This window comes from Nannospalax galili, unplaced genomic scaffold, assembly GCF_000622305.1.
Source record: "Nannospalax galili isolate Female #2095 unplaced genomic scaffold, S.galili_v1.0 scaffold447, whole genome shotgun sequence".
Lineage (NCBI taxonomy): Eukaryota > Metazoa > Chordata > Mammalia > Rodentia > Spalacidae > Nannospalax > Nannospalax galili.
The window spans coordinates 82,746-102,755 of NW_008355650.1; the positions used below are offsets into that span (position 1 = coordinate 82,746).

Below are 20,010 nucleotides of genomic sequence, written 5' to 3' on the forward strand. Positions count from 1 at the left end.
GGTCCTGATTTCTTTAGAACATTTCAGTAATACCATTCCTTAGAGGAAAGAGGTGGACTCAGTTTGTCTATCCCCAGAGAGTTTGGTAGAGGGCTTCTGGCACATCTGGCCAGGGAGAAGGCTCACTGACCTTTCCCATTCTTATGTCTGACTTCTGGAGCATGGTTCCTGGTGATAAAAATCACTTTAAAAAAAAAAACTACATTTGTTCTTTGACAATTTCATATATATATATATAAAATGCATTCTGATTACCCTAAGCTCTATGGCTCTCTTATCTCCCTCACATCACTATCATCAACCCCCAAGTCCCTTTCCCAAATTCCTGTCTTTTTGTTTTGTGATCCACCAAGTTTAACCAGAGCTTTCTATGTGAGTGTCTCTTTGGAGCTATTCATTGGAGCCTAGTGGGCTCACCAGTGAATAGACAACTGAAGGCAACAACTCCCCAGTTCCAGAAACAATCAGTAGCCAATAGCTCATCAGTGAGGGGTAGGACCACCAAGCCCGTCCCCCCATTCCTACACCCCTGCCTGTTGACACAGTGGCACAGCATTTTATGTATACCAGGCGACCGCAGCTGGTGTGAGTTTGCGATTGCAATTTGTTGTATCTTGTCCAGGAGATGCAGTTTCAAAGCCTTTGTCCCTGCCTTCTAGCTCTTACATTTTTTCCCACTCCCCTCTTCTGCACTGTTCCCTGAGACTTAGAAGGGATTTGCTCGGGCTGAGCAGCCAAACACCACTTCCTCCTAGCGCTCTGAGTCTCTGCATTCATCACCATGCACTGGAAAGAAAGGCTTCCTCTTAGCACCCAGAGTCTCTGCATTACCTAGAAAGAAGGGCTTCTCTAATCAAGACTGAGAGTAGCCTTTGTCTATAAGTAGAAATATAAACATTTAGAAGGCAGTTTGGAAAGTCACAGCTTTTAAACATGTGGGGACTGAATGCTTCCCTACATTCTGAGCTATCAGTGTGACTTTTCATTCAATGAAAGGCGCACTAGATTTAATGATCAACTCAGAAAATGGGCTCTGAGAGGCACAGGAGGATCTTGTCCTGGCAGCGTCCTCTTGTAGCTAAGCCAAAATGAAACATGCTCAATAATACGGCTTGAATTTTCTCATTGAGAGGCAAGATTACCAAATTTGGATATCTACATGTGTACATTCCTTTACTTTTTCAGGCAACACATTTTTAAAATTTCATTTATCTTTTTTATTTTATGTGTACACGTGTATTGCCTGCATGTAGGTAAGTGCACCCATGTCGTGCAATGCCCACGGAGGTCAGAAGAGGCTGTCAGATCCCCTGGGACTGGAGTTACGGACAGTTGTTAGCTGCCATGTGGGTGCTGGGATTCGAACCCGGGTCTTCTGCAAGGACAGTCAGTGTTCTTAACCGCTGACCCATCTCTCCAGCCCCCAGGCAACACATTTTTAAAACAATTGTCACTGGTATTTAACCTCATCTTCCAGGGTCAGGATACCCTTCTTGTCCAAGTAGATATCCATGCCTCTTCATTATTCATACAAAGTAAATGAATTTCACATTATAATTAGCCAAAAATTCCTTTTGTCCTTTCTTTTTCTGTTTTCTTTTCTTTCCTTTTTTTTTTTTTTTTTTTTTTTTTTTTTTTTTTTTTAATCCATCCCTCTTGTGAATACAGTTTACTTGTACCTACATGACTCATGGGATTAATGTACTTGTAAGACTGACCACATGAAATTAATTAGTCTTTGGGACTGGAACAACAGCTCAGTGCTATAGTATATAGCCTGCAACAAGACCTTGGGTTCAATGCTTAATACGGAATGGATGGAAGAGGAGGAAGGAAGGAAGGAAGGAAGGAAGGAAGGAAGGAAGGGAGGGAGGGAGGGAGGCAGGGAGGGAGGGAGGCAGGGAGACGATGATTTTTTTGTGGTTACATCCTCTTGATTTCTACCTTCCCCTTTTTTTATTTCAGGGAGGGAGGGAGGCAGAGAAACGTTCATTTTTCTGTGGTTACATCCTCTGGATTTCTACCTTCCCCTATTTAGAATTAGTCAGGGCCCTTTAGTTGCACTCAGACTGTTCTTGTTTTTGTTTTTTCAGACTGTAGTCAATCAACCTAGATTGGATAATTTACCAATTTCATTTGAAATTTATAAAATCATTGATAGTCTTACAATAATGTCACAAACATGACAAAAATCTTTCAAAATAGGTAGAAGCACTATTATTGAATAGTAAACGTAGATCTGAGCTCTCTAGCAGTCAAAGCAAAAAGGGAACTCAGGTTTTCATTGTCTGGTTAGAGAAGGCAGTAATGCCCTGGAACCATAATTTAAATAATAATACTTGCTCTGCCCCTCTCTCAAGACTATGACTGAAGAGAAGATCAAATAGCTGTCATGTAATTTATAAGCAATCTCATTAGAACCCGGGTGTACTTAGAGCCCTTTGGCAGGTACCTGTTAGGACTGCCCAGTCATTTGGAATGTGCTGGCACAGCCTCGGTCCTGGGGACATCCTAGGACATCCACTTCTTCCCATTGGTGATTCATTTCACCATCCAGCATCTCCCTGTCATTTTTCTTTTTTCTTTCTTTCTTTCTTTCTTTCTTTCTTTCTTTCTTTCTTTCTTTCTTTCTTTCTTTCCACCTTCCCCTCCTCCTCCTGCTCCTCCTCCTCCTCCTCCTCCTTCTTTTTAATGTGGGGAATCGGATAGATTGACTCTGAACACACTAATTAAGAATGACCAAAACATTGGCTAGGTGACAGGTCTGCATTCTGCTCCTGATTAACTCTGCAGAGGGAAAGCGATGCAGCCTCACAAATCCCGTATTATGTTTCCCTTTGATCTTGTACAGAAATAAAACTCGGTATCATCGGCTTGAAAGGCTACCATTTTCTAAGAAAACTGTAGAGATACCTCTTGACCCTGTGTCCCCTGAAGAAACAACTATTGAAATACAGTGAAGTTAAAGTGACTGTGTAGAACAACTGATTTCTTCCTGATTCCCAAGTGAGACTGTGAACTGCAGCTCTAAAATCACAGCAAGGCTGTTATGAGCCCCATGTCAGTGTCTGGGGGACATTCGTGGTGAACAATTTAAATAAGCAACAGCAAACCTTTCCCTCAAGCCTGCCTCCTGTTCATGATTAATGCCATAGAAGGGAATCTGGGGAGAATTGCAATGTGTATTTTTTTCTGTCTACTTAAATAGTAAAATAAAGTACTGAATAGGATACCCAAACAACTACTCTTTTAAAATATGCTTTGCATCTTTTAGATTATTTTTATTAGTAGTAAAAAGTCAGGCCAATACGGCAAATATGAACACTATTAAATTTATTTAAAGATGGTTCTTAGAAAACAAAATGACCATAGAAAAAAAGTGTTGGAGCTGGAGGTATAACTCAGTGGTAGGCATGTGGCATGAGGCATTGGGTTTGATTACCAAAACAGAAAAATAAAAGACCTGCTGGTAAGATTCTATCAGGTAAGTGTTGAAAAGTAGCCCTTCAAATGTTTCTGATAACAACCAGAGTCATAGTTCACAGTTACATGGTGCAGTTCTGTGTTCCAAGAACTGTCACTTACACTCAGTGACATTGTCTTCTTAAGTGAGGCTCCCGTGGAGTCAAGGTTAAACTCAGTAGCAGAGAGCCTTAGGGATGTAAGCCCTGTGAGCCATGGTTGTGTGAAAGTTCACAGCAAAGGGGTGTGCTCTGTTTTATTTGGAACAATCACAATGATCTATTAGAGGATATAAAACCCATCTTTTATGTGTATAAACACAGCTTCATTGAAAGCCTTTTATTACACTAAAAAGTGTTGGAATAAGAAATCTACTTCCTGTAGCAGCATTTATTCATTTATTTTGCTTTTAAATTCATGAGCAAGTATGCTCATTGCTGTCAAACTTTGGTATTAAAAAATGACAGAAACAACCACAAAGTATAGGTTGTCTTCTCATCCCAGACACCACGTGTTGGGAAACAGAGACTCTGGCTTTAAAATTTCTATTCAGTGTTTGTGCTCACACATGAAATGCATAGGCACATTTACATATGTTTGGATGACTATTTAGGAAAACACTGTCATCCATGAGCATATATTAAAGGGTTTAGTCTTCCTTCTTTCCTCTCCCCTTTGTTTCTTTAATACAATCATCTTACTTATATTTGAGGAGGGAAAAATAAAGTCATACATACATTTTAAGCATCCATATGGTCCAAATCTCTGTAATGAAGTTGTGTTATATAATATCTAGGTAACTAATATACATTTTCAAAGAAATGTAGATATATGTGAAATCGCTGTTTATGAGATGCATAAAGCAAAATGCAATATTTGAGATGGATACCAGAAACACAGCCATAAAAAATAGCAACCGCGCCATTCAGAGGCATGAGGCAGAACCCTTTCGCTTTAGAAATAAAGTACAGTGTTTTATGTTTGTTGACATAACTTGAACCCTGAAACCCAAACCATCTTATTTTAAAATGCTCAGTCTGCCACAACGAACAGTCATGTGCATTTTCCTGGGGCCAAGCGACCCTGCCCTTCCACACAGAGTCTATCTTTCTACTGTTGTGTTGACCATTGCAGCTTTCTTGGCAGGATAAAAGCTATTGCGAAAAACATAAAAAAGCTCTTAGGAAAGCCTTTCATTTTGTAGTTAGCAGGATTTTACAAATACCAAAACATCACATTGAAGTTTTGTTTTAATAAGGCTGAGAAATGAGTCCTGGGGAATTTTAAAGTGACAAATTATTATCTATCAATCAATCTATCTATCTATCATCTATCATCATTTATCTATCTATCTATCAATTATCTATTTATCTATCATCTCTCTATATTTCAGGCATTGGGGTGAGATTGTCACATTTCTTCCAGCATTCAAAAGCATGAATAGATATGTAAATACAGGAAACACCATCTTAGTCATAATTTTAAGCTAAGGTCAGCACTGTTATCACTCTAAATTTTGTTCTGTGAAAACATTTCTGCCATTTGAAGACAGCCACAGAGTTGTATAATGAACCTGAGAGCTCAGAAAAACCAAGCTCTCGGGCTGGAGCGATGGCTCAGTGATTAAGAGCACTGACTGTTCTTGCAGAGGCTCTGGGTTTGAATCCCAGCACCCACATGGTGGCTGACAACCATCTGTAATTCCAGTTCTAGAGAAATCTGATGCTCTCTTCTGACCTCCACGGGTATTGCTCGACATGGGTGCACTTACATACATGCAGGCAACACACTTTATACATAAAATGAAAAGAAATAAAATATTTAAAAAAAGAAAACCAAGCTCTCCATCCAGGTGTCTTTGCTCTCCCCGCACTCCAGCCAGTGATGAGAACAGACACTCTGAAATCAGATGAAGCAATTTAGAGATTAAACCTGTCTATTCCCTCATCAGCAGAGATGCAAATGTTTCTGAGTCCCCAAAGGAGTTTGTCTGCTAAGACAGCAGTTATGTACATTTTTCTCAAAAGGAGCTTCCAACAAACCTTGAATGCTCATTCTCTCTCCCCGCCCCTTTCTCTTGATTTGTTTTGTGTTTTCTTAAAAAAAAAAAAAAATCAACTGCTGAAATAAAAAAATGAAAGAAAGGAAAGAAGGATGAAGGTAGCTCTCCCATCTCAAATGGTTGGCTTCAACACTGCGGGTTTATTTAAGCCTTTCAGGGATTAACAGGAATAATTTGCAAGAAAAATACTTCATTTTTCTTTCTTTTTAAAAATGAAATCACTGGGCCAGGGAGGTGGCTCAGTGGATAAAGGCACTTGCTTCCAAGCCTGACAACCTCAGTCCTTAGAGAAGTTCAATCCCCAGAACCCAGATGACAGAGAGAGAGAATCAATTCTCACAAGTTGTCCATGTGTGCACTGTGGTACACATACCCTACCCCCACAAATATATAAATAATTGTAATTTCAAAAAATTTTAATTATGTGCTATCTTTTCATTTAGGCAGATCTCCATTGAGGTCAGTTGTGAAACCCCAGGTTTGGGAGGTGGGGGTTAGCAGGTGGTAGAGAGGCGTTCTGTGCTTGGATTTTCCCCCTGCTCTGTTTGCATAAGATTGGAAAGAGGCATTTTGTGAATAACTCAGAAACTAAAATTGTGGATTTGGGGGACAAGAATACTTAGAAACTTAATTTATGTTGAAAAAAAGGGAACTGTTACATCTTGACGAATTGAAGGTGCTCTCTGGAGCTGGTGGAGTGAAGCCTTCAACTCACCATGGCTCCTTGGAAAGAGCTGAGGGTGGGATGCTCACTTGGAGCTGTGGTTCTGGGACAGCAGAGTGTTCATAAAACCACCTTACTGGAGCTGTGCTGCTACCTGAGGTGGTGCAGTCAGGGCCACCCCTAAACAGATAATCCTGGAGCCACAGCAACAAGCTCTCCATCACCCTCCAGTGCCACTCAAAGTTTCCAAGGCTAGGGACAAGACCCACTCAAAGTTTCCAAGGCTAGGGAAAAGACCCACTTGAAGTTTCCAAGGCCAGGGACAAGACCTGCCACAGCTTCCTGTGCTGGCTTGGGCTACCCTCTACCTGGACAGGGCTGAGAAAGAAGTCTTGGGACCCATCCAAGGTTCCTGCCACCCAAGGGCACCTTTTTGGTATCTTTGAGTTTCTTCCCTACATTGACTGGGTTCTGGGGTTCCCAGTGGCAGTGGTGGAGTCCCTACCACTGCCCCAGAGCGCCCCTGAATACTGGGTATACTGACTCACTGTTTGTGATCACCCTCAGCTCTTCTGATTGTAGTTCTAAAAATGGGATATACCCATCACTGCAAGGAGGCTGCCCTCGTGGTAGAGTATGTTTCTGGAACATTCTGGGCCCATTTTAATGTGGGTAAGGGACTGAGGTCTTGGGTTCTCGAAGAAGCCAGAGGCTTGCCCTGTCATGGTAGAGAACAAGCAAAGGTTCTCAAGGTCAGAATTGGACTGCCAGGGTCCTCTGCATTAAAATCCTAACATGGGGGGCTGGAGAGATAGCTCAGTGGTTAAGAGCACCAACTGCTCTTGCAGAGGACCCAGGTTCGATTCCCAGCACCCACTTGGTGGCTAACAACCATTCTAACTCCAGTTCCAGGGGATCTGATGCTGTCTTCTGACCTCTGTGGGCATTGTATCTCATAGAAAAATAATGATGGGAGGGCTGGAGAGATAGCTCAGTGGTTAAGAGCACCAACTGCTCTTGCAGAGGACCCAGGTTCGATTCCCAGCACCCACTTGGTGGCTAACAACTGTCTGAAGCTCTAGTTTCAGGGAATTTGACAGCCTATTCTATGGGCATTGCACAACACAGGTGCACTTACACATATGCTGGCAATACACTAAGACACATTTAAAAAAATCCTAGCTTGTTTCCTGGGGCTTCTCATTCCCAAAAAGCAATGTCGTGTCTGGCATGGATGTGGCCTAGAGGCCTGCCATGGTAGGTGGTGTGAGGATGGTAAAGTGGAACCCTGGGGAATAACTACTACTTCATGTGGTCTACGCCCTCCCAGATCCAGATCGCAAGTCACGCAGAGGGACCCAGCCATGCCCTGGGTGGGACTGTAGAATAAGCACAGTCAGCTCAGACCAAGAAGGTCAGAGATGCATTTCTGGCAATGTGAGGGAGCCCCGGCAGTGCCCGGGGCATGGTCCGGTGCTGACACAGAAGGGGCCTTTGTCAGAGTGGCATGGGAGACCTCCACAGTTCCCAACTGGTCAGCCTCTGTGTGGACGGACCTGGCTCTTGAAGGGGTGCAGCAGGCTGAAGGTAGCTGGTCTCCAGGCCACAGTTCGGAGCTCTGCAAACAGCAGCTTGCTTCCACTTTTGCTTTGGGCCAAGGTCTGAGCTGCAAGGAGAGACTAAAGTCCTGTTCCTGTCTGGGTGTGAACCTGGGACACACCTGACCCCGTGCCCCTGGAGCTGACCTCGGGAAACCTATGACATCTCTGACCCTTCCATTCCTTGGCAGGTAGAGCTCACAGGCAACAGTATCTATGAGTACATCCATCCTTCTGACCATGACGAGATGACTGCAGTCCTCACGGCTCATCCCCCTCTCCACCATCACCTACTCCAAGGTATTTCCTCCACACTGATGAAACAAGGTCATGCTCTTGACTGTGACCAAAGTATTTTGATTCCCACACCTGCTGATTGGGTCAGGCAAGCACCAGCACCCACCCAGAGCGACTATACACTCATACCTCTGTGTTTCTTGCTTGCTTGCTTGCTTACAGTGCTGGGGATGGAACCCAGGATTTTGTGCATGCTGCTGCCTGCTCTGCCACTGAGCTACACCGCCAGTTCACCTCGCCTCTGTGTTTTCAACGGACAATTATTGAACTCCTATTATGTGCCCGAGGCTGTTTAGCAATGGGTCACAGGCTCTTCTCCTCAAGTGCTCCTGGCTTAAAATTCCAGAGCTGCCCGTCATGGGTCTAGGCCTGAACTGCTGCTTCCGAGGACAGATCTAGAGATGGGAGAATGTGAAATTTCATGGCGGAAAATTACACCCGTATTTCCTTTAGGTGAAATTTAGCGTGCTGTTTACATGTGATTGTAGGCTATAAACCATGCTGGGATCATTAGAACTATGGCTTTTCTAACCACAGACATTGTAGACATTTTCCCATCACATTATGGTTGTTGCAGATATTTACATACATCACTTATGCAGTGATGGCTTCAGAGTTTTCGGGAGTTATGAAGCCCACTAATGAATCTCCACCGAATATACTAGACAGGAAGATATTTATATTCATAACACTGCATTTAAATGTTTTGCCAATTCTTCTCCAATACAGTTCGTTCCTTTGTATCTGTTTTATGCATTTAGCAGTACTCTGAGCAGGGATTTAGGTTTTACACCATGGCACAGAAGTGTTCAGAACCCCTGGGCATAGCATACATGTCTCCTTAAATTACAACCATGATGAGTGTTAGGAAAATACACAGTTTCTTCCAGAAGCTCCGACTTTCAACTCCCTCTGACACCCTGCAGAGACCAGCAGACATATTGACTAGTGGGTCTCCTGTGTGCCTGGGGCTACAGTTCCCAGCTTGACAAAAATTCTTCACTAGAAGAAAATCCAAAATAAATGTTAATAGTTAAAGAATGGGAGCCGAAGGGGCTGGAGAGATGGTTCAGGGGTTAAGAGCACTGGCTGCTCTTGCAGAGGACCTGGGTTGGATTCCTAGAACCCACATGGCTGCTAATAACCATCCTAAACTACAGTTCTGGGGGATGTGACGCTCTCCTCTGACCTCCGTGGGCATTGCATGACACAGGTGCACTTGTATACATACAGGCAACACATTCATACACATAAAAAAAGAAAAAGAATGGGAGCCAAGAAGATGGCTGAGCCAGTAAAGTGCTTGTGTGAGGATCCAAATTCAATCCCCAAACCCATATCTAAAACAGACTCGGGTTCAGTTCCCAGCATCCACACACTGGCTAATAACCATCCCTAACTCCAGTTCCAGGGGAATCTGACCCTCTTCTGACCTTCATGGGCATTTCATGACACAGGTGCACTTACATACATACAGGCAAAATACTCATACATACAAAATAAAAATAAAAAAATATCTTAAATTGTTGGATATGGTGGCATAAACTTGTAGTAGTGGAAACAGGATGATTCAGGTCAGTGAAAGACCCTGTCTCACAAAACAGGGTGTGTGTACCTGAGGAATGACAGCTGAGATTGTCCTCTGCCCTCTACGTGTATGTACATGTGTGTGCGCGCACCCCCCCCCACACACACAATGATGAGGATGGTCTGACTAGCCAGAGTCCCATTCTTACAGCTCCCTTGTGGGAAAGCTAGGAACTCTGGAAGTGCTTGCTTATGCAATACGCAGTTCTGAGCCCTTGGCTTTCTAGCTCCAGAAAGAGTCAAGAGTCTGATGACTCCTCTTGAAGGAAAGAGTCTGGCATGCTGGCTTCTGAGATGGAATGGAGGCGCTGAGCTGGAGCTATGATCTGTGCTTACATCCTTGGGCTGGCCCTCTCTCCATCCTGGTGCTTTTCATCCTCCCTATGCCATAACCTCTGAAAAAGTATTTACAAAATGACAGTAACTGTGCCCGGGAATCTCATGAGACCCTTTTGTCTCCGTGTCTCTTGGATTCAGGCCCAAAGTGTGGATAGTACAAAGGAAGGCGTGATAATGGCTGGGGGTGTTGGGGTCACATAGCTGACTCATTTCGATGCCATTTGAGAGAGGTGCAGCGTTCAAGGTTCCTATGTTCTTGATGTTCTACCTCCCTTCTCAGCGCAGAGCTAATTTTCTGTTTGAAGTGACCCTTGCTATTTTATGGTAAATATGTGTAACACGAGTTCTTCCCCAGACTAGAAAATAACTAGAAATCCTTTTCAAACCCTCGTGGGGTGGGAGAGATGACTCAGCAGTTAAGAGGTCCTGGTTTGGTTCCTAGCACCCACATGGTGGCTCACAACAATCTGTAACTCCGGTTCTGGGGGCTCTGACTCCCTCTTCTGGTCTCTTCAGGCACTGCATACATGTGGTATACTTACATACATGCAGGCAAAGCTCTCATCCACACAAAAAAATTGAAACAGTGACAATCTGAGCTCCCGTAACTCAGTGTTCATCTGTGTGGTTCAGACAGGCAGCCATGTCAGAGGAAAGCCGTAAGCCTGCAGAGCCCAGTTGCAGGAGGAATTGGGGGTAAAACCTGGCAGACCTCCAACGGGGGGACTGAAAGGGGCCTTTGAGTCCATTCCCTGACTTTCTTAGAGCAGTGCCCTTGGGAAGGGTGGAAGCCCCTGCTGTCATTCCTAGTGGTGATGCTTCTTCAGAGATCCGTGATTAACTTCCACCAAATGGCTGTTTCTGTAAGGTGTGTGATCTCTCCACACCTGGAAGTGTGGATACTTCTCTATTTGCGCCTCAGAGCACCAGTATTCCTTAAAGCAGGGGACACTTCATTAGGGGGTTCATATGTACATGCAAGGCCAGAGGTTTGTATGTGACGGTTAAAAAAAGAATGAAAGAAAAGGGCCAGTAAGATGGCTCAGCAGGTAAGGGTGCCTGGCTCCCTGTCAGAGATGGGCTATGTTGTGATTGGCATTTGGTATCTACTACCTTGAAGCTCAGGCACTGAGGTCTTTCTGCCTCAGCGCTGGTCCAGGTGATTTTCCTGCTACCCAGATGCCCTGTGGCTTCCAGGAGGGGACAGGGGCAGGTGGTACTCTGCCAAGCTCATCCCTTGACTCCAAGGCTCTTGCTGTCATCGTGCTTTGGGTTACTTTTCTTCAGAGTCTTGGAAGCCATAGCAGAATGGGCATGTTTTCTGCCCTCCCCACCCAGACCTTGGCTACTGGCAGAAGCTTTCTGGGCTGGGGCTGGGCATAGATGAGGTAGCCTCTGGGAACTTGCCAGTGCCATTTGGGGGAGGTGAAGTGGGCAGGGCAGCATGGCCATCTAACCTTAGCCTTGCCCCTTCTTTCAGAGTACGAGATAGAGAGGTCCTTCTTTCTTCGAATGAAGTGCGTCTTGGCAAAAAGAAATGCAGGCCTGACGTGCAGCGGATACAAGGTACAGCCGGCCCCTGGTGGGGACAGGAGAGACTGGCGGGGTCTTGACTGTGCATTTTACATTCTGTGTCACACCTGAGGCAATATTCAAAAGAAAAGGTTTGGAAATTTATTATGTCGCTCCCGCCAGGGCAGAAGTCTTAAGCAACAGGCTCTGGATGGCTTCTGAGCCCACAGAGCTGGAACTTTACACGGATGTTCCAGGCTAGGCTGGATTTCATCATTTAAGACCAGGATTGGAGTGGCTTAGGATAGACTTTTGTCTCTGTGCCTGTGAGTTCCACTTTACATGCCATGGGTCAGTTCCCTTGGAACAGCTGCCCCTAGCATCCACCCACATTCCCAGACAGGATACCCAGGCAGCATTGATAATTGCTGCACAGAGATGTTCTTACCCATGGAATGTTCCAGTAATGCCAGTGCCCCTGGTGGTGCTCATCACAGTAATGACAGCCCTTCCCAGGTGCCAAGTAGTGCTTTCACCTGTAGCACCACATCCAATCGGTCATTCTGGCCTTATTATATACTCGAGGGTGGGAGCTCACAAGAAGTAGTGACGGGCCAGGCCGTCACTTCCTAGCCCAGCCTAGCCCCTCGCTGGTGGCTGAACTCTTTCAGATATGGCTGTTTGCTCTAGTTAATTCCAGAATCTGGGAGCAGGTCACCTAGATGTCCATCTGGCAGTGCTGCGCCTCAGTGTTAGACACTTCTAGATGGGTAGGCTGGGGACAATCTGTAGGGATCCCTGCAGCCCCTTCACCTTTGGCCTGTTGTTGAGCTCCTCCCTCTCTCCCCAGGAGCCTCACAGTCTGTTCCTCCCAGCTTGGAGGAGAGGGGTCACTTCTGTCACTCTGGAGCTACAGGCAGCCAGTGTCCCTTTGTATTTGCCCCTTGAAAAAGGAGAAAGGAAAGTGGGGGGAGGGGCACTTTGACACCTTTGAGCCTTTGGCTGGAATGGCCCTCAGACCAGGGTCTTCTGCCCCCACAAGCCCCTCTTCAGCTGTCTCCTTCCAACCCTACTTTGAATTCTTCCTAGACTTTGACCTTAATCTCACTCTTCACTTTTATTATATTTTTTTTCAGTGCTGGGATTAAATTTAGGACCTGCCAAGCAAATGCTCTACCACTGAACTCCACCCCTACTCTGTTTTTATAGTTTTGGGGGGGACACACTTCTTCTGCTGATTTGTCCCAGTCGCTAAGCCTCTTTGAGCCAAAGTGGGGAGCCCTTAGCTCTACCCATTCCTAACTGATACTCCTGAGAGGCCTGGGTCTTTAGTCATTTCTGTTCAACTGTCTAATCCTAAGCAGAATAACATCAACTACCCATCTTGTTCTTGGTTTCCTCCTTAGGGAAGTGGGAAAATAGACTAAAAGGATTTTAAGATTTGTTCCAACTCTAAAAACTATAAACGTAATCTGAATTCTGTAGAAAAAATTTTCCAAAAGGGATTTTGGGTAGGCTGGGATGTAGCTCAATTGGTAGAGTGCTTGCCTGGCACACACTAGGTCCTGGGTCCCATCCCCTACACTGCACAAACAAGTGGTGCACACTTGTAACCCAGCACTTGGGAGGTGGAGGTAGGAGAATCAATAATTCAAGATCATCTTCAGCTACATTGTAAATTTAAGGCTAGCCTAGGCTACATAAGACCTGGCACAGAGGCAAATGGGGGGCAGGGGGGATGAATTTTGAATTTGAGGCTAAGGATCCAGGATTTGACAGTGTTTAAATGGTAAACATGCTCCTACATGAGGTTTAGGGCTCAGGTGCCTCTGCTTGGTCAGGACATTGTAATTCTCTCGTTATGGCCTTTGGTTCTAAGTACTGGAAGGAATCTTCTTCCAGAGTAGACTAGATACTCTGCTTATTGTTTACCAAAACTTGAATTATAAATAAACTAATTAAACAGTCAAACCCATTACACTGGGAGATGGCTCATTTGGTAAAGTGCTTGCCACACAAGCACAAGGACCTGAGTTCAGATCCCCAGTACCTTTTAATGTTCCCAGCCAAAACATTAAAAATAAATTTTTTTTCCAAAAGAATTCTTTTACTGGAGCAACAGAGTTATCAGGTGATACAAATGTCAAGTTAATCCTGTTGGAAGCTGGAAAGCATTTAACTATTGACATGAGCATAATGGGAGAACTAGGTCTCCAGCTTTTGCTGCGTTCTGAGTCACAACTTGGCAGTGAGTTCATTATGCCAAAGTCCATCATGCATGACACTCTGATCTGTGAAGTTCCTCATGCACATTTAGGTGGACAAGAAAACATTGTGTTTCCTCATGACATTGTTTCCTAAGGTAGAGGCGAGTTCCTTCCTGCCAAGGGGGCACAGGTCTCTATCAGGATGCTGACTGTGCAGCTCTGTAGAGACTGGGCTGGAGACTATTCTAGCACTTAAAAAAAGAACTGAGCCAGGAGCACAGTGGCCACTGAGCCTGCACTCTGCCTTCCCAGGTCATCCACTGCAGTGGCTACTTGAAGATCAGGCAGTATATGCTGGACATGTCCCTGTACGACTCCTGTTACCAGATTGTGGGGCTGGTGGCTGTGGGGCAGTCGCTGCCACCCAGTGCCATCACAGAGATCAAACTGCACAGCAACATGTTCATGTTCAGAGCCAGCCTCGACCTGAAGCTCATCTTCCTGGATTCCAGGTAAGTCTGGCTCTTGCCATCACCATTGCTGTGACATTTCAGAAGACTACAATGGTGGGAGTTAGCCCTGGACAGCCACATGTGATTAACCCAAACTATAATGGAAAATAAGACCTGCTAAGGGTATGGATGTGCAAGGGGTTTAGTGAAATCAAGTCATGAGCAGAAAGAAGTCATGACAGACTTAGGACTCAGGGACTTGTTTAAATTAATTACCTACTATTTGAATCATCTTATAAACTTGAGACAGAAATATGTGTTGTGGACACGGAAGCCTTCTTTCTCTTTTTCTCTCACCTTCCTTTCTTGTCCTTCCTTCATCTCTCTCTCTCTTTTAAAAATACATATTATTTTTAATTTTATGTGTATGAGTGTTTTGCCTGCGTGTAGGTAAGTGCACCAGTGTTATGCAATGCCCTCGGAGGTCAAAAGAGGAACTTGGAGCTGGGTGTGGTGGCATACACCTTTAATCCCAGCACTCCAGAGGCAGAGGCAGAAGGATCTCTGTGAGTTCAAGGCTAGCCTGGTTTACATAGTAAGTTCCAGGTCAGCTGGGGCTATAGGGAGACCCTGTCTCAAAACAAAAACAAAAAAAGAAGAGGGAGTTAGATCCCCTGGAACTGGAGTTACAGAAAGTTGTTAGCCACCATGTGGGGGCTGGGAATTGAACCTGGCTCCTCTGCAAGAGCAGCCAGTGCTCTTAACCACTGAACCATCCCTCTAGCCCCCCGACCCCTTTCTCTCTCTCTCTCTCTCTCTCTCTCTCTCTCTCTCTCTCTCTCGTCTCATGTAGCCCAGGCTCAAACTCACTATGTGGCTGAGAGCAACCTTAAGAACTCCTGAATCTTCTGCTTCTACCTTCCAAGTGCTGGGACGACAGGCACCACACATCTTTTTTCTGACCTCAGGTGACCACAGAGTCTTCCCTCATCTCTCCACCACACTGGTAGGACTTTGTCACACTGAACAGGGAGTGGAGCACTTAGATCTGTAAAGGCCACAGTGGAAGGTGGTGAACAGAGAAGTCACCTTCCCTGCAGGGGTCCTAGACCACACTTGTGGGTGCCCTGATGGTGTCTGGGCTGAGGCAGTAGTAGGGTTTTTGTTTCAGGAGGCCTTGCTGGAGGAGCCTCAGAGCTTGCTTAGGGGAGCTGAAGACTTCACAAATTTTTATTTTAATTAATTAATTTTTTGGTCTTTTTGAGACAGGGTCTCCTTGTAGCCCCAGCTGGCCTGGAAGTCACTATGTATACCAGGTTGGCCTTGAACTCACAGAGATCCTCCTGCCTCTGCCTCTGAGTGCTGAGATTAAAGGCGTGTGCGGCCACCCTGGTTATTTTCATTTTTAATTGACAATGAATAACTATATATTTTACAAGACGTCGGAGGTGCTTGAATACAGGAGCATGCACACTCCGGGACAGCCAGAGTCTCCACAGAGCTCACAGTCTCAGGCCAGTGGAACCTGCTCTGTTGTCATTTTGGTACAATGTCTGACCTGTCCATCCACTCTACCTGAGAGTCCTTATGAAAGATGAACTTAGATAATAACTATGAGGAATTGAAAAAGCAAAGCCTCAGAGGCCTGCGAGGCTGCGTTGCCTCTTGGCCCCTGGTTTCTTCTGTTGCGCAGGTGGAACAAGTGGTCTGCGATCCCTCACGGGCTCCAGGACTCAAGCAATCCTCCTGCCTTAACCTTATAAGAAACTGATACTACAGGCATGTGCCATTATGCTGGGCTGTTGATTTATTTTTTGTTCTATTTTTAATTTTAAAAATAGTGTTACTGAAAGCCAGGTGTGGTGGCACACACACTTGGGAGGCAGAGGCAGGTGGTTCTTTGTGAGTTCAAGACCAGCCAGCCTGGTCTACACTGTAAGTTCTAGGCCAGCTGGGGCTACAGAGAGACCCTGCCTCAAAAAGACCAAAAAAAAAACAACTTTATTTTCAAAATCCACCCTAAGAAAGAAAGAAAATAAAAGCTTAACATTTAAAAATGCCCCTAAATGAGCTGGGCGTGGTGGCACACACCTTTAATCCCAGCACTTGGGAGGCAGAGGCAGGCAGATCTCTGTGAGTTCAAGGCCAGCCTGGTCTACATAGTGACCTCCAGGCCAGCTGGGGCTACAGGGAGACCCTGTCTCAAAAAAGCCAAAAAAATAGTGTTAATGACTCACACTTACAATCCCAGCACTTGGGAGGCTGAAGCAGGAGGATTGCCATGAGTTTCAGGCCAGTCTAAGGCAGATTCAAGGCCAGCTTAGGCTACAAAGTGAGACCCCTCTCAAATAAACCAAACCAAACAAGAAACAAAGGAAAACGAGAGAGAGAGAGAGAGAGAGAGAGAGAGAGAGAGAGAGAGAGAGAAAGAGAGAACTATGGTATTAAAACATCCCATAAAATTGATCATGTTACCAGCTATGTCTTTACGGAGAAGAGACAAATCCATGTGATTTAGGGTAAGAGATGAGACATGAACTTAGTCAGGACCATCTTCCATGCTCCTCAGAGCCAATCAAAGGAGAGAAGTAAGAGTTGGCATTACTGAGTGTTCAGAGTCACCCTATCTTCTCAGAGACTGTAAGCAAAGAGTACACAGAGGTCTTTGGGGAACATCACCAGCACGTCCAGAGATGTGAAATGGTGCCCAATTCTGTTTTCCTTTCTGTAGACACAGGGGCTACAGGTTAGGGGCTACAGGTTAGGGGCTGCAGATTAGGGGCTGGGCCAGCTGCTTCAGAGCCTGGGAAGTTTAGTGACAGGGGACATCTCTCCTTTATCAGGAGCCACTTCTGAAAATAAGCTGGAAGAAAGTGGGCTCTTCAAGCTCATGACTTGGGGAGGTAAGGACTGGTTTCTTCCTCTCTCTGCCTCCGTGTATTTCTTGGATAATTCAAGAAAACTCCATGAGACCTATGAATTCTCTGGGACTGTGTTCCCAGAGGAGGGATTGGAGGTCTTTTCCAGCTGTTCAGCCTGCTGTTGTTTGCAGAACAGAGGATCTGTCCAGCAAAAGGCAGAGGTTAGCTCAGAAGTAAGGTTGCACCTTTGAAGAGTGCCCTTGGGTGTCCCTGTACCTCAGATGTGAGGGCTGCACACATGTAGGCAGGAAGAATAGTGAGCTGGAGGGACATGTCCTGTCCCTACTCCAACTTGTATTTCTTTCTGTTGAGTATTAGGAAGATTCTAGCCAAGCTTCAAGGCCTGTCCCTAACTCCTGTCATGTAGGAAGGGACTGCACGGAGTCAGAACCCTTCACAAGATCTTGACCTCTCTGCAACTCCATGGTTTTAAAAGCCCTCTGGCACAGGGCTGGTCCAGCCCAGGGAGGGCAGCAGTAACCGACTGGTGGTGCTTCAGCACCCAAGCCCCGGGAGCTACAGCAGGGGGTTGGCTTGAGGTCTCCAAAGTCACAGGAGCAAGAATGGGTGGGCCTGGAGGGCAGTTGCAAGCTGCGCACCCAGCACAGTTTTAGACACAACTGAACCCAGCATAACCTGACATTTGGATCCTTGGGGTTTTGTGGTTATTTCACTTTGAAAACTATAGCTGGTGCTTTTGCTAAGGCTGGGTGAAGCCAGCAATATTTGGGGTCTGGCAAATCCCTCTGACAGGTCTTCAGACACTGGAGATCTGACAAACGCAGGAGGGCATCCAGCCAAGCCCTTCTCTTGCCCTTTAATTTTTAAAGCTGGTGATGGTACATGTGTTTCTGATTCATTGACACATTTGGGTTCCTTCCTGTATAAGCGAGATGCCCCAGGGCCCCTAGAAGTCTCTCATCCCACTCTAGAGATCTCTGGCTTTTGTTGGAGGGCAGCTAGCTGTCACTTTCTTCCTGTCACCCAGTCAGACCTGGCTGAGTTTGCAGTTCTAGGTGGCCATTGGACAAGTCTCTAGAGCCCTGAATCACCAGCATGGGGGCCAGTCTCCCAGCAACCGGAAGCACTGCTCCCTCCCCAGCTTGGAGGAAAACCAAGGGAACAGTTGTGCCAAGCAGGGAGCCATTCTAGGGAAACACTAGGCTGGGGGAGATTTATGAGCAGAACGCCACAGAAGGAGAAGCAGTGGGCTAAAGAATGAAAATAGGTTACGCTTCCTGGTTCTGTTTACAGCTAGAGTTTCAAGTCCTGGAGAACGGGGGCCCCCCAAGTCCAGCCTTCTTCATTATCCCCCTCCTCCCCCACTATCCTCAGAACCCTCTTCTTCCCAAAGCCTTGCGTCCTTTGGAATCCTTCCCCTTGCTTTCATCTGTCCTTGAAGATCTGTCACCAAGATGTTTAGGGCCACCTCTTCCTTAGGGCACGGTTCCCAGCTTGGTTGGGCCAAGTGTGCAGGGCCTGCTGCTACCACACACAGTTTCACCCACAGGCAGGGCAGTCCCAAGGCTGCCGGGGTCGTAGCTGCTGACAGCCACTTCTCTTCAAAGTGCAGAAGTGGGAAATTAATATGCCCGGGGCTTGATGAGAGTAAAGAGGGATCATGTCACAGACACACTGGGGCCTCTTCTATGGCCAGCTTAAGCTTCACCCTCCAGTCATAATATTTTTAGTTGCTACACTAAAATAAAATTCTGGGGGGTCTGCATTAATCCTGTGCTGATATCAGGCTTACACAGTTACTCCATAATTCCCATTAGTACAAATTACCCAACTGTAAGATCTAGAGACCAACCATCCCAATTTACAGTGCATAGTGTGGTACAGAGATTTAAATATCCAACAAAGGCCATGTGTGGTGGGTGGTACATGCCTTTAATCCCAGCACTCAGGAAGCAGAGGTAGGTGGATCACTGTGAGTTCAAGGCCAGTCTGGTCTATATAGCAAGTTCCAGGCCAGCTGGGGCTACATAATGAGACCCTGTCTCAATGAATAAATAAATAAATAAATAATAAATAAATAAATAATAAATAACATACAGTAGTCAGGAACTGCAAACGACCCTGGTGTCCATCAACAAAGTAGATAAACAAAATGCACAACTGTGGTATCCACATGAACAAGAATTTGGTCACAAAAAGAAATCTTCTGACACATACTACAAATAACAATAAGCCTTAAAAAAATCTTATGCTTGGGGCTGGAGAGAAGACTCTTGTTAAGAGAGCTCACTACTCTTCCAGAGGACTGGATTTGAGTGCCCAGCACCCATATTGGATGGCTCATAACCACTTTTAACTCCAGTTCCAAGGGGGCTGATGCTGAGTTCTGGTCTCAGGCAAGCAAACACACAAATACACACACACACACACACACACACACACACACACACACTCTTCGCCCCTCAAAGACAACAGATGACACACAGACATACACTTGTAGACACACACACAGACACCGACATACACATACACACACATACACACAGAGACACACATATAGACACACACATATAGACACATACACACACACACACACACACACACATACCTTAAAATGTTATGTTGTGTGAAGGAGCCAGAAGCCAGAGGTTACATTGTAGTATTCTACTCAAGGGACAAACAGAGCAGTCAAGTTCAAGGAGATCAAAATAGAATGGAAGAGGAGCTGGGGCAAGGGGACTAGGGAGGCAGTGGTCAGGGTTAGGGGACTGGGGAGGTAGTGTTTAATAGGTGTGGAGTTTTTGTTTGGGGTGGTGAGAAAGTTCTAGAAAGTGATGATGACGATGGTGGTACAGTGTGACTACTGAATTTTAATGCTGCCAAACTGAGCACATAAAATAGTTAAAATAACAAATGAAATAACAAATGTTTATTTTGTTAGAATGAAA

General features: G+C 45.4%; 1 protein-coding gene across 1 annotated transcript in view; it reads left to right on the forward strand.

The window, feature by feature from the left end:
* Positions 1 to 20,010, forward strand: part of Sim2 (SIM bHLH transcription factor 2) — a 49,502-nt gene that overhangs the window by 12,156 nt on the left and 17,336 nt on the right. The window contains exons 4-6 of the mRNA XM_008853044.3: positions 7,978 to 8,086; positions 11,490 to 11,575; positions 14,041 to 14,240. Of these exons, the coding sequence (XP_008851266.1) occupies positions 7,978 to 8,086; positions 11,490 to 11,575; positions 14,041 to 14,240 (395 nt within the window). The remainder of the gene's footprint in view (positions 1 to 7,977; positions 8,087 to 11,489; positions 11,576 to 14,040; positions 14,241 to 20,010) is intronic.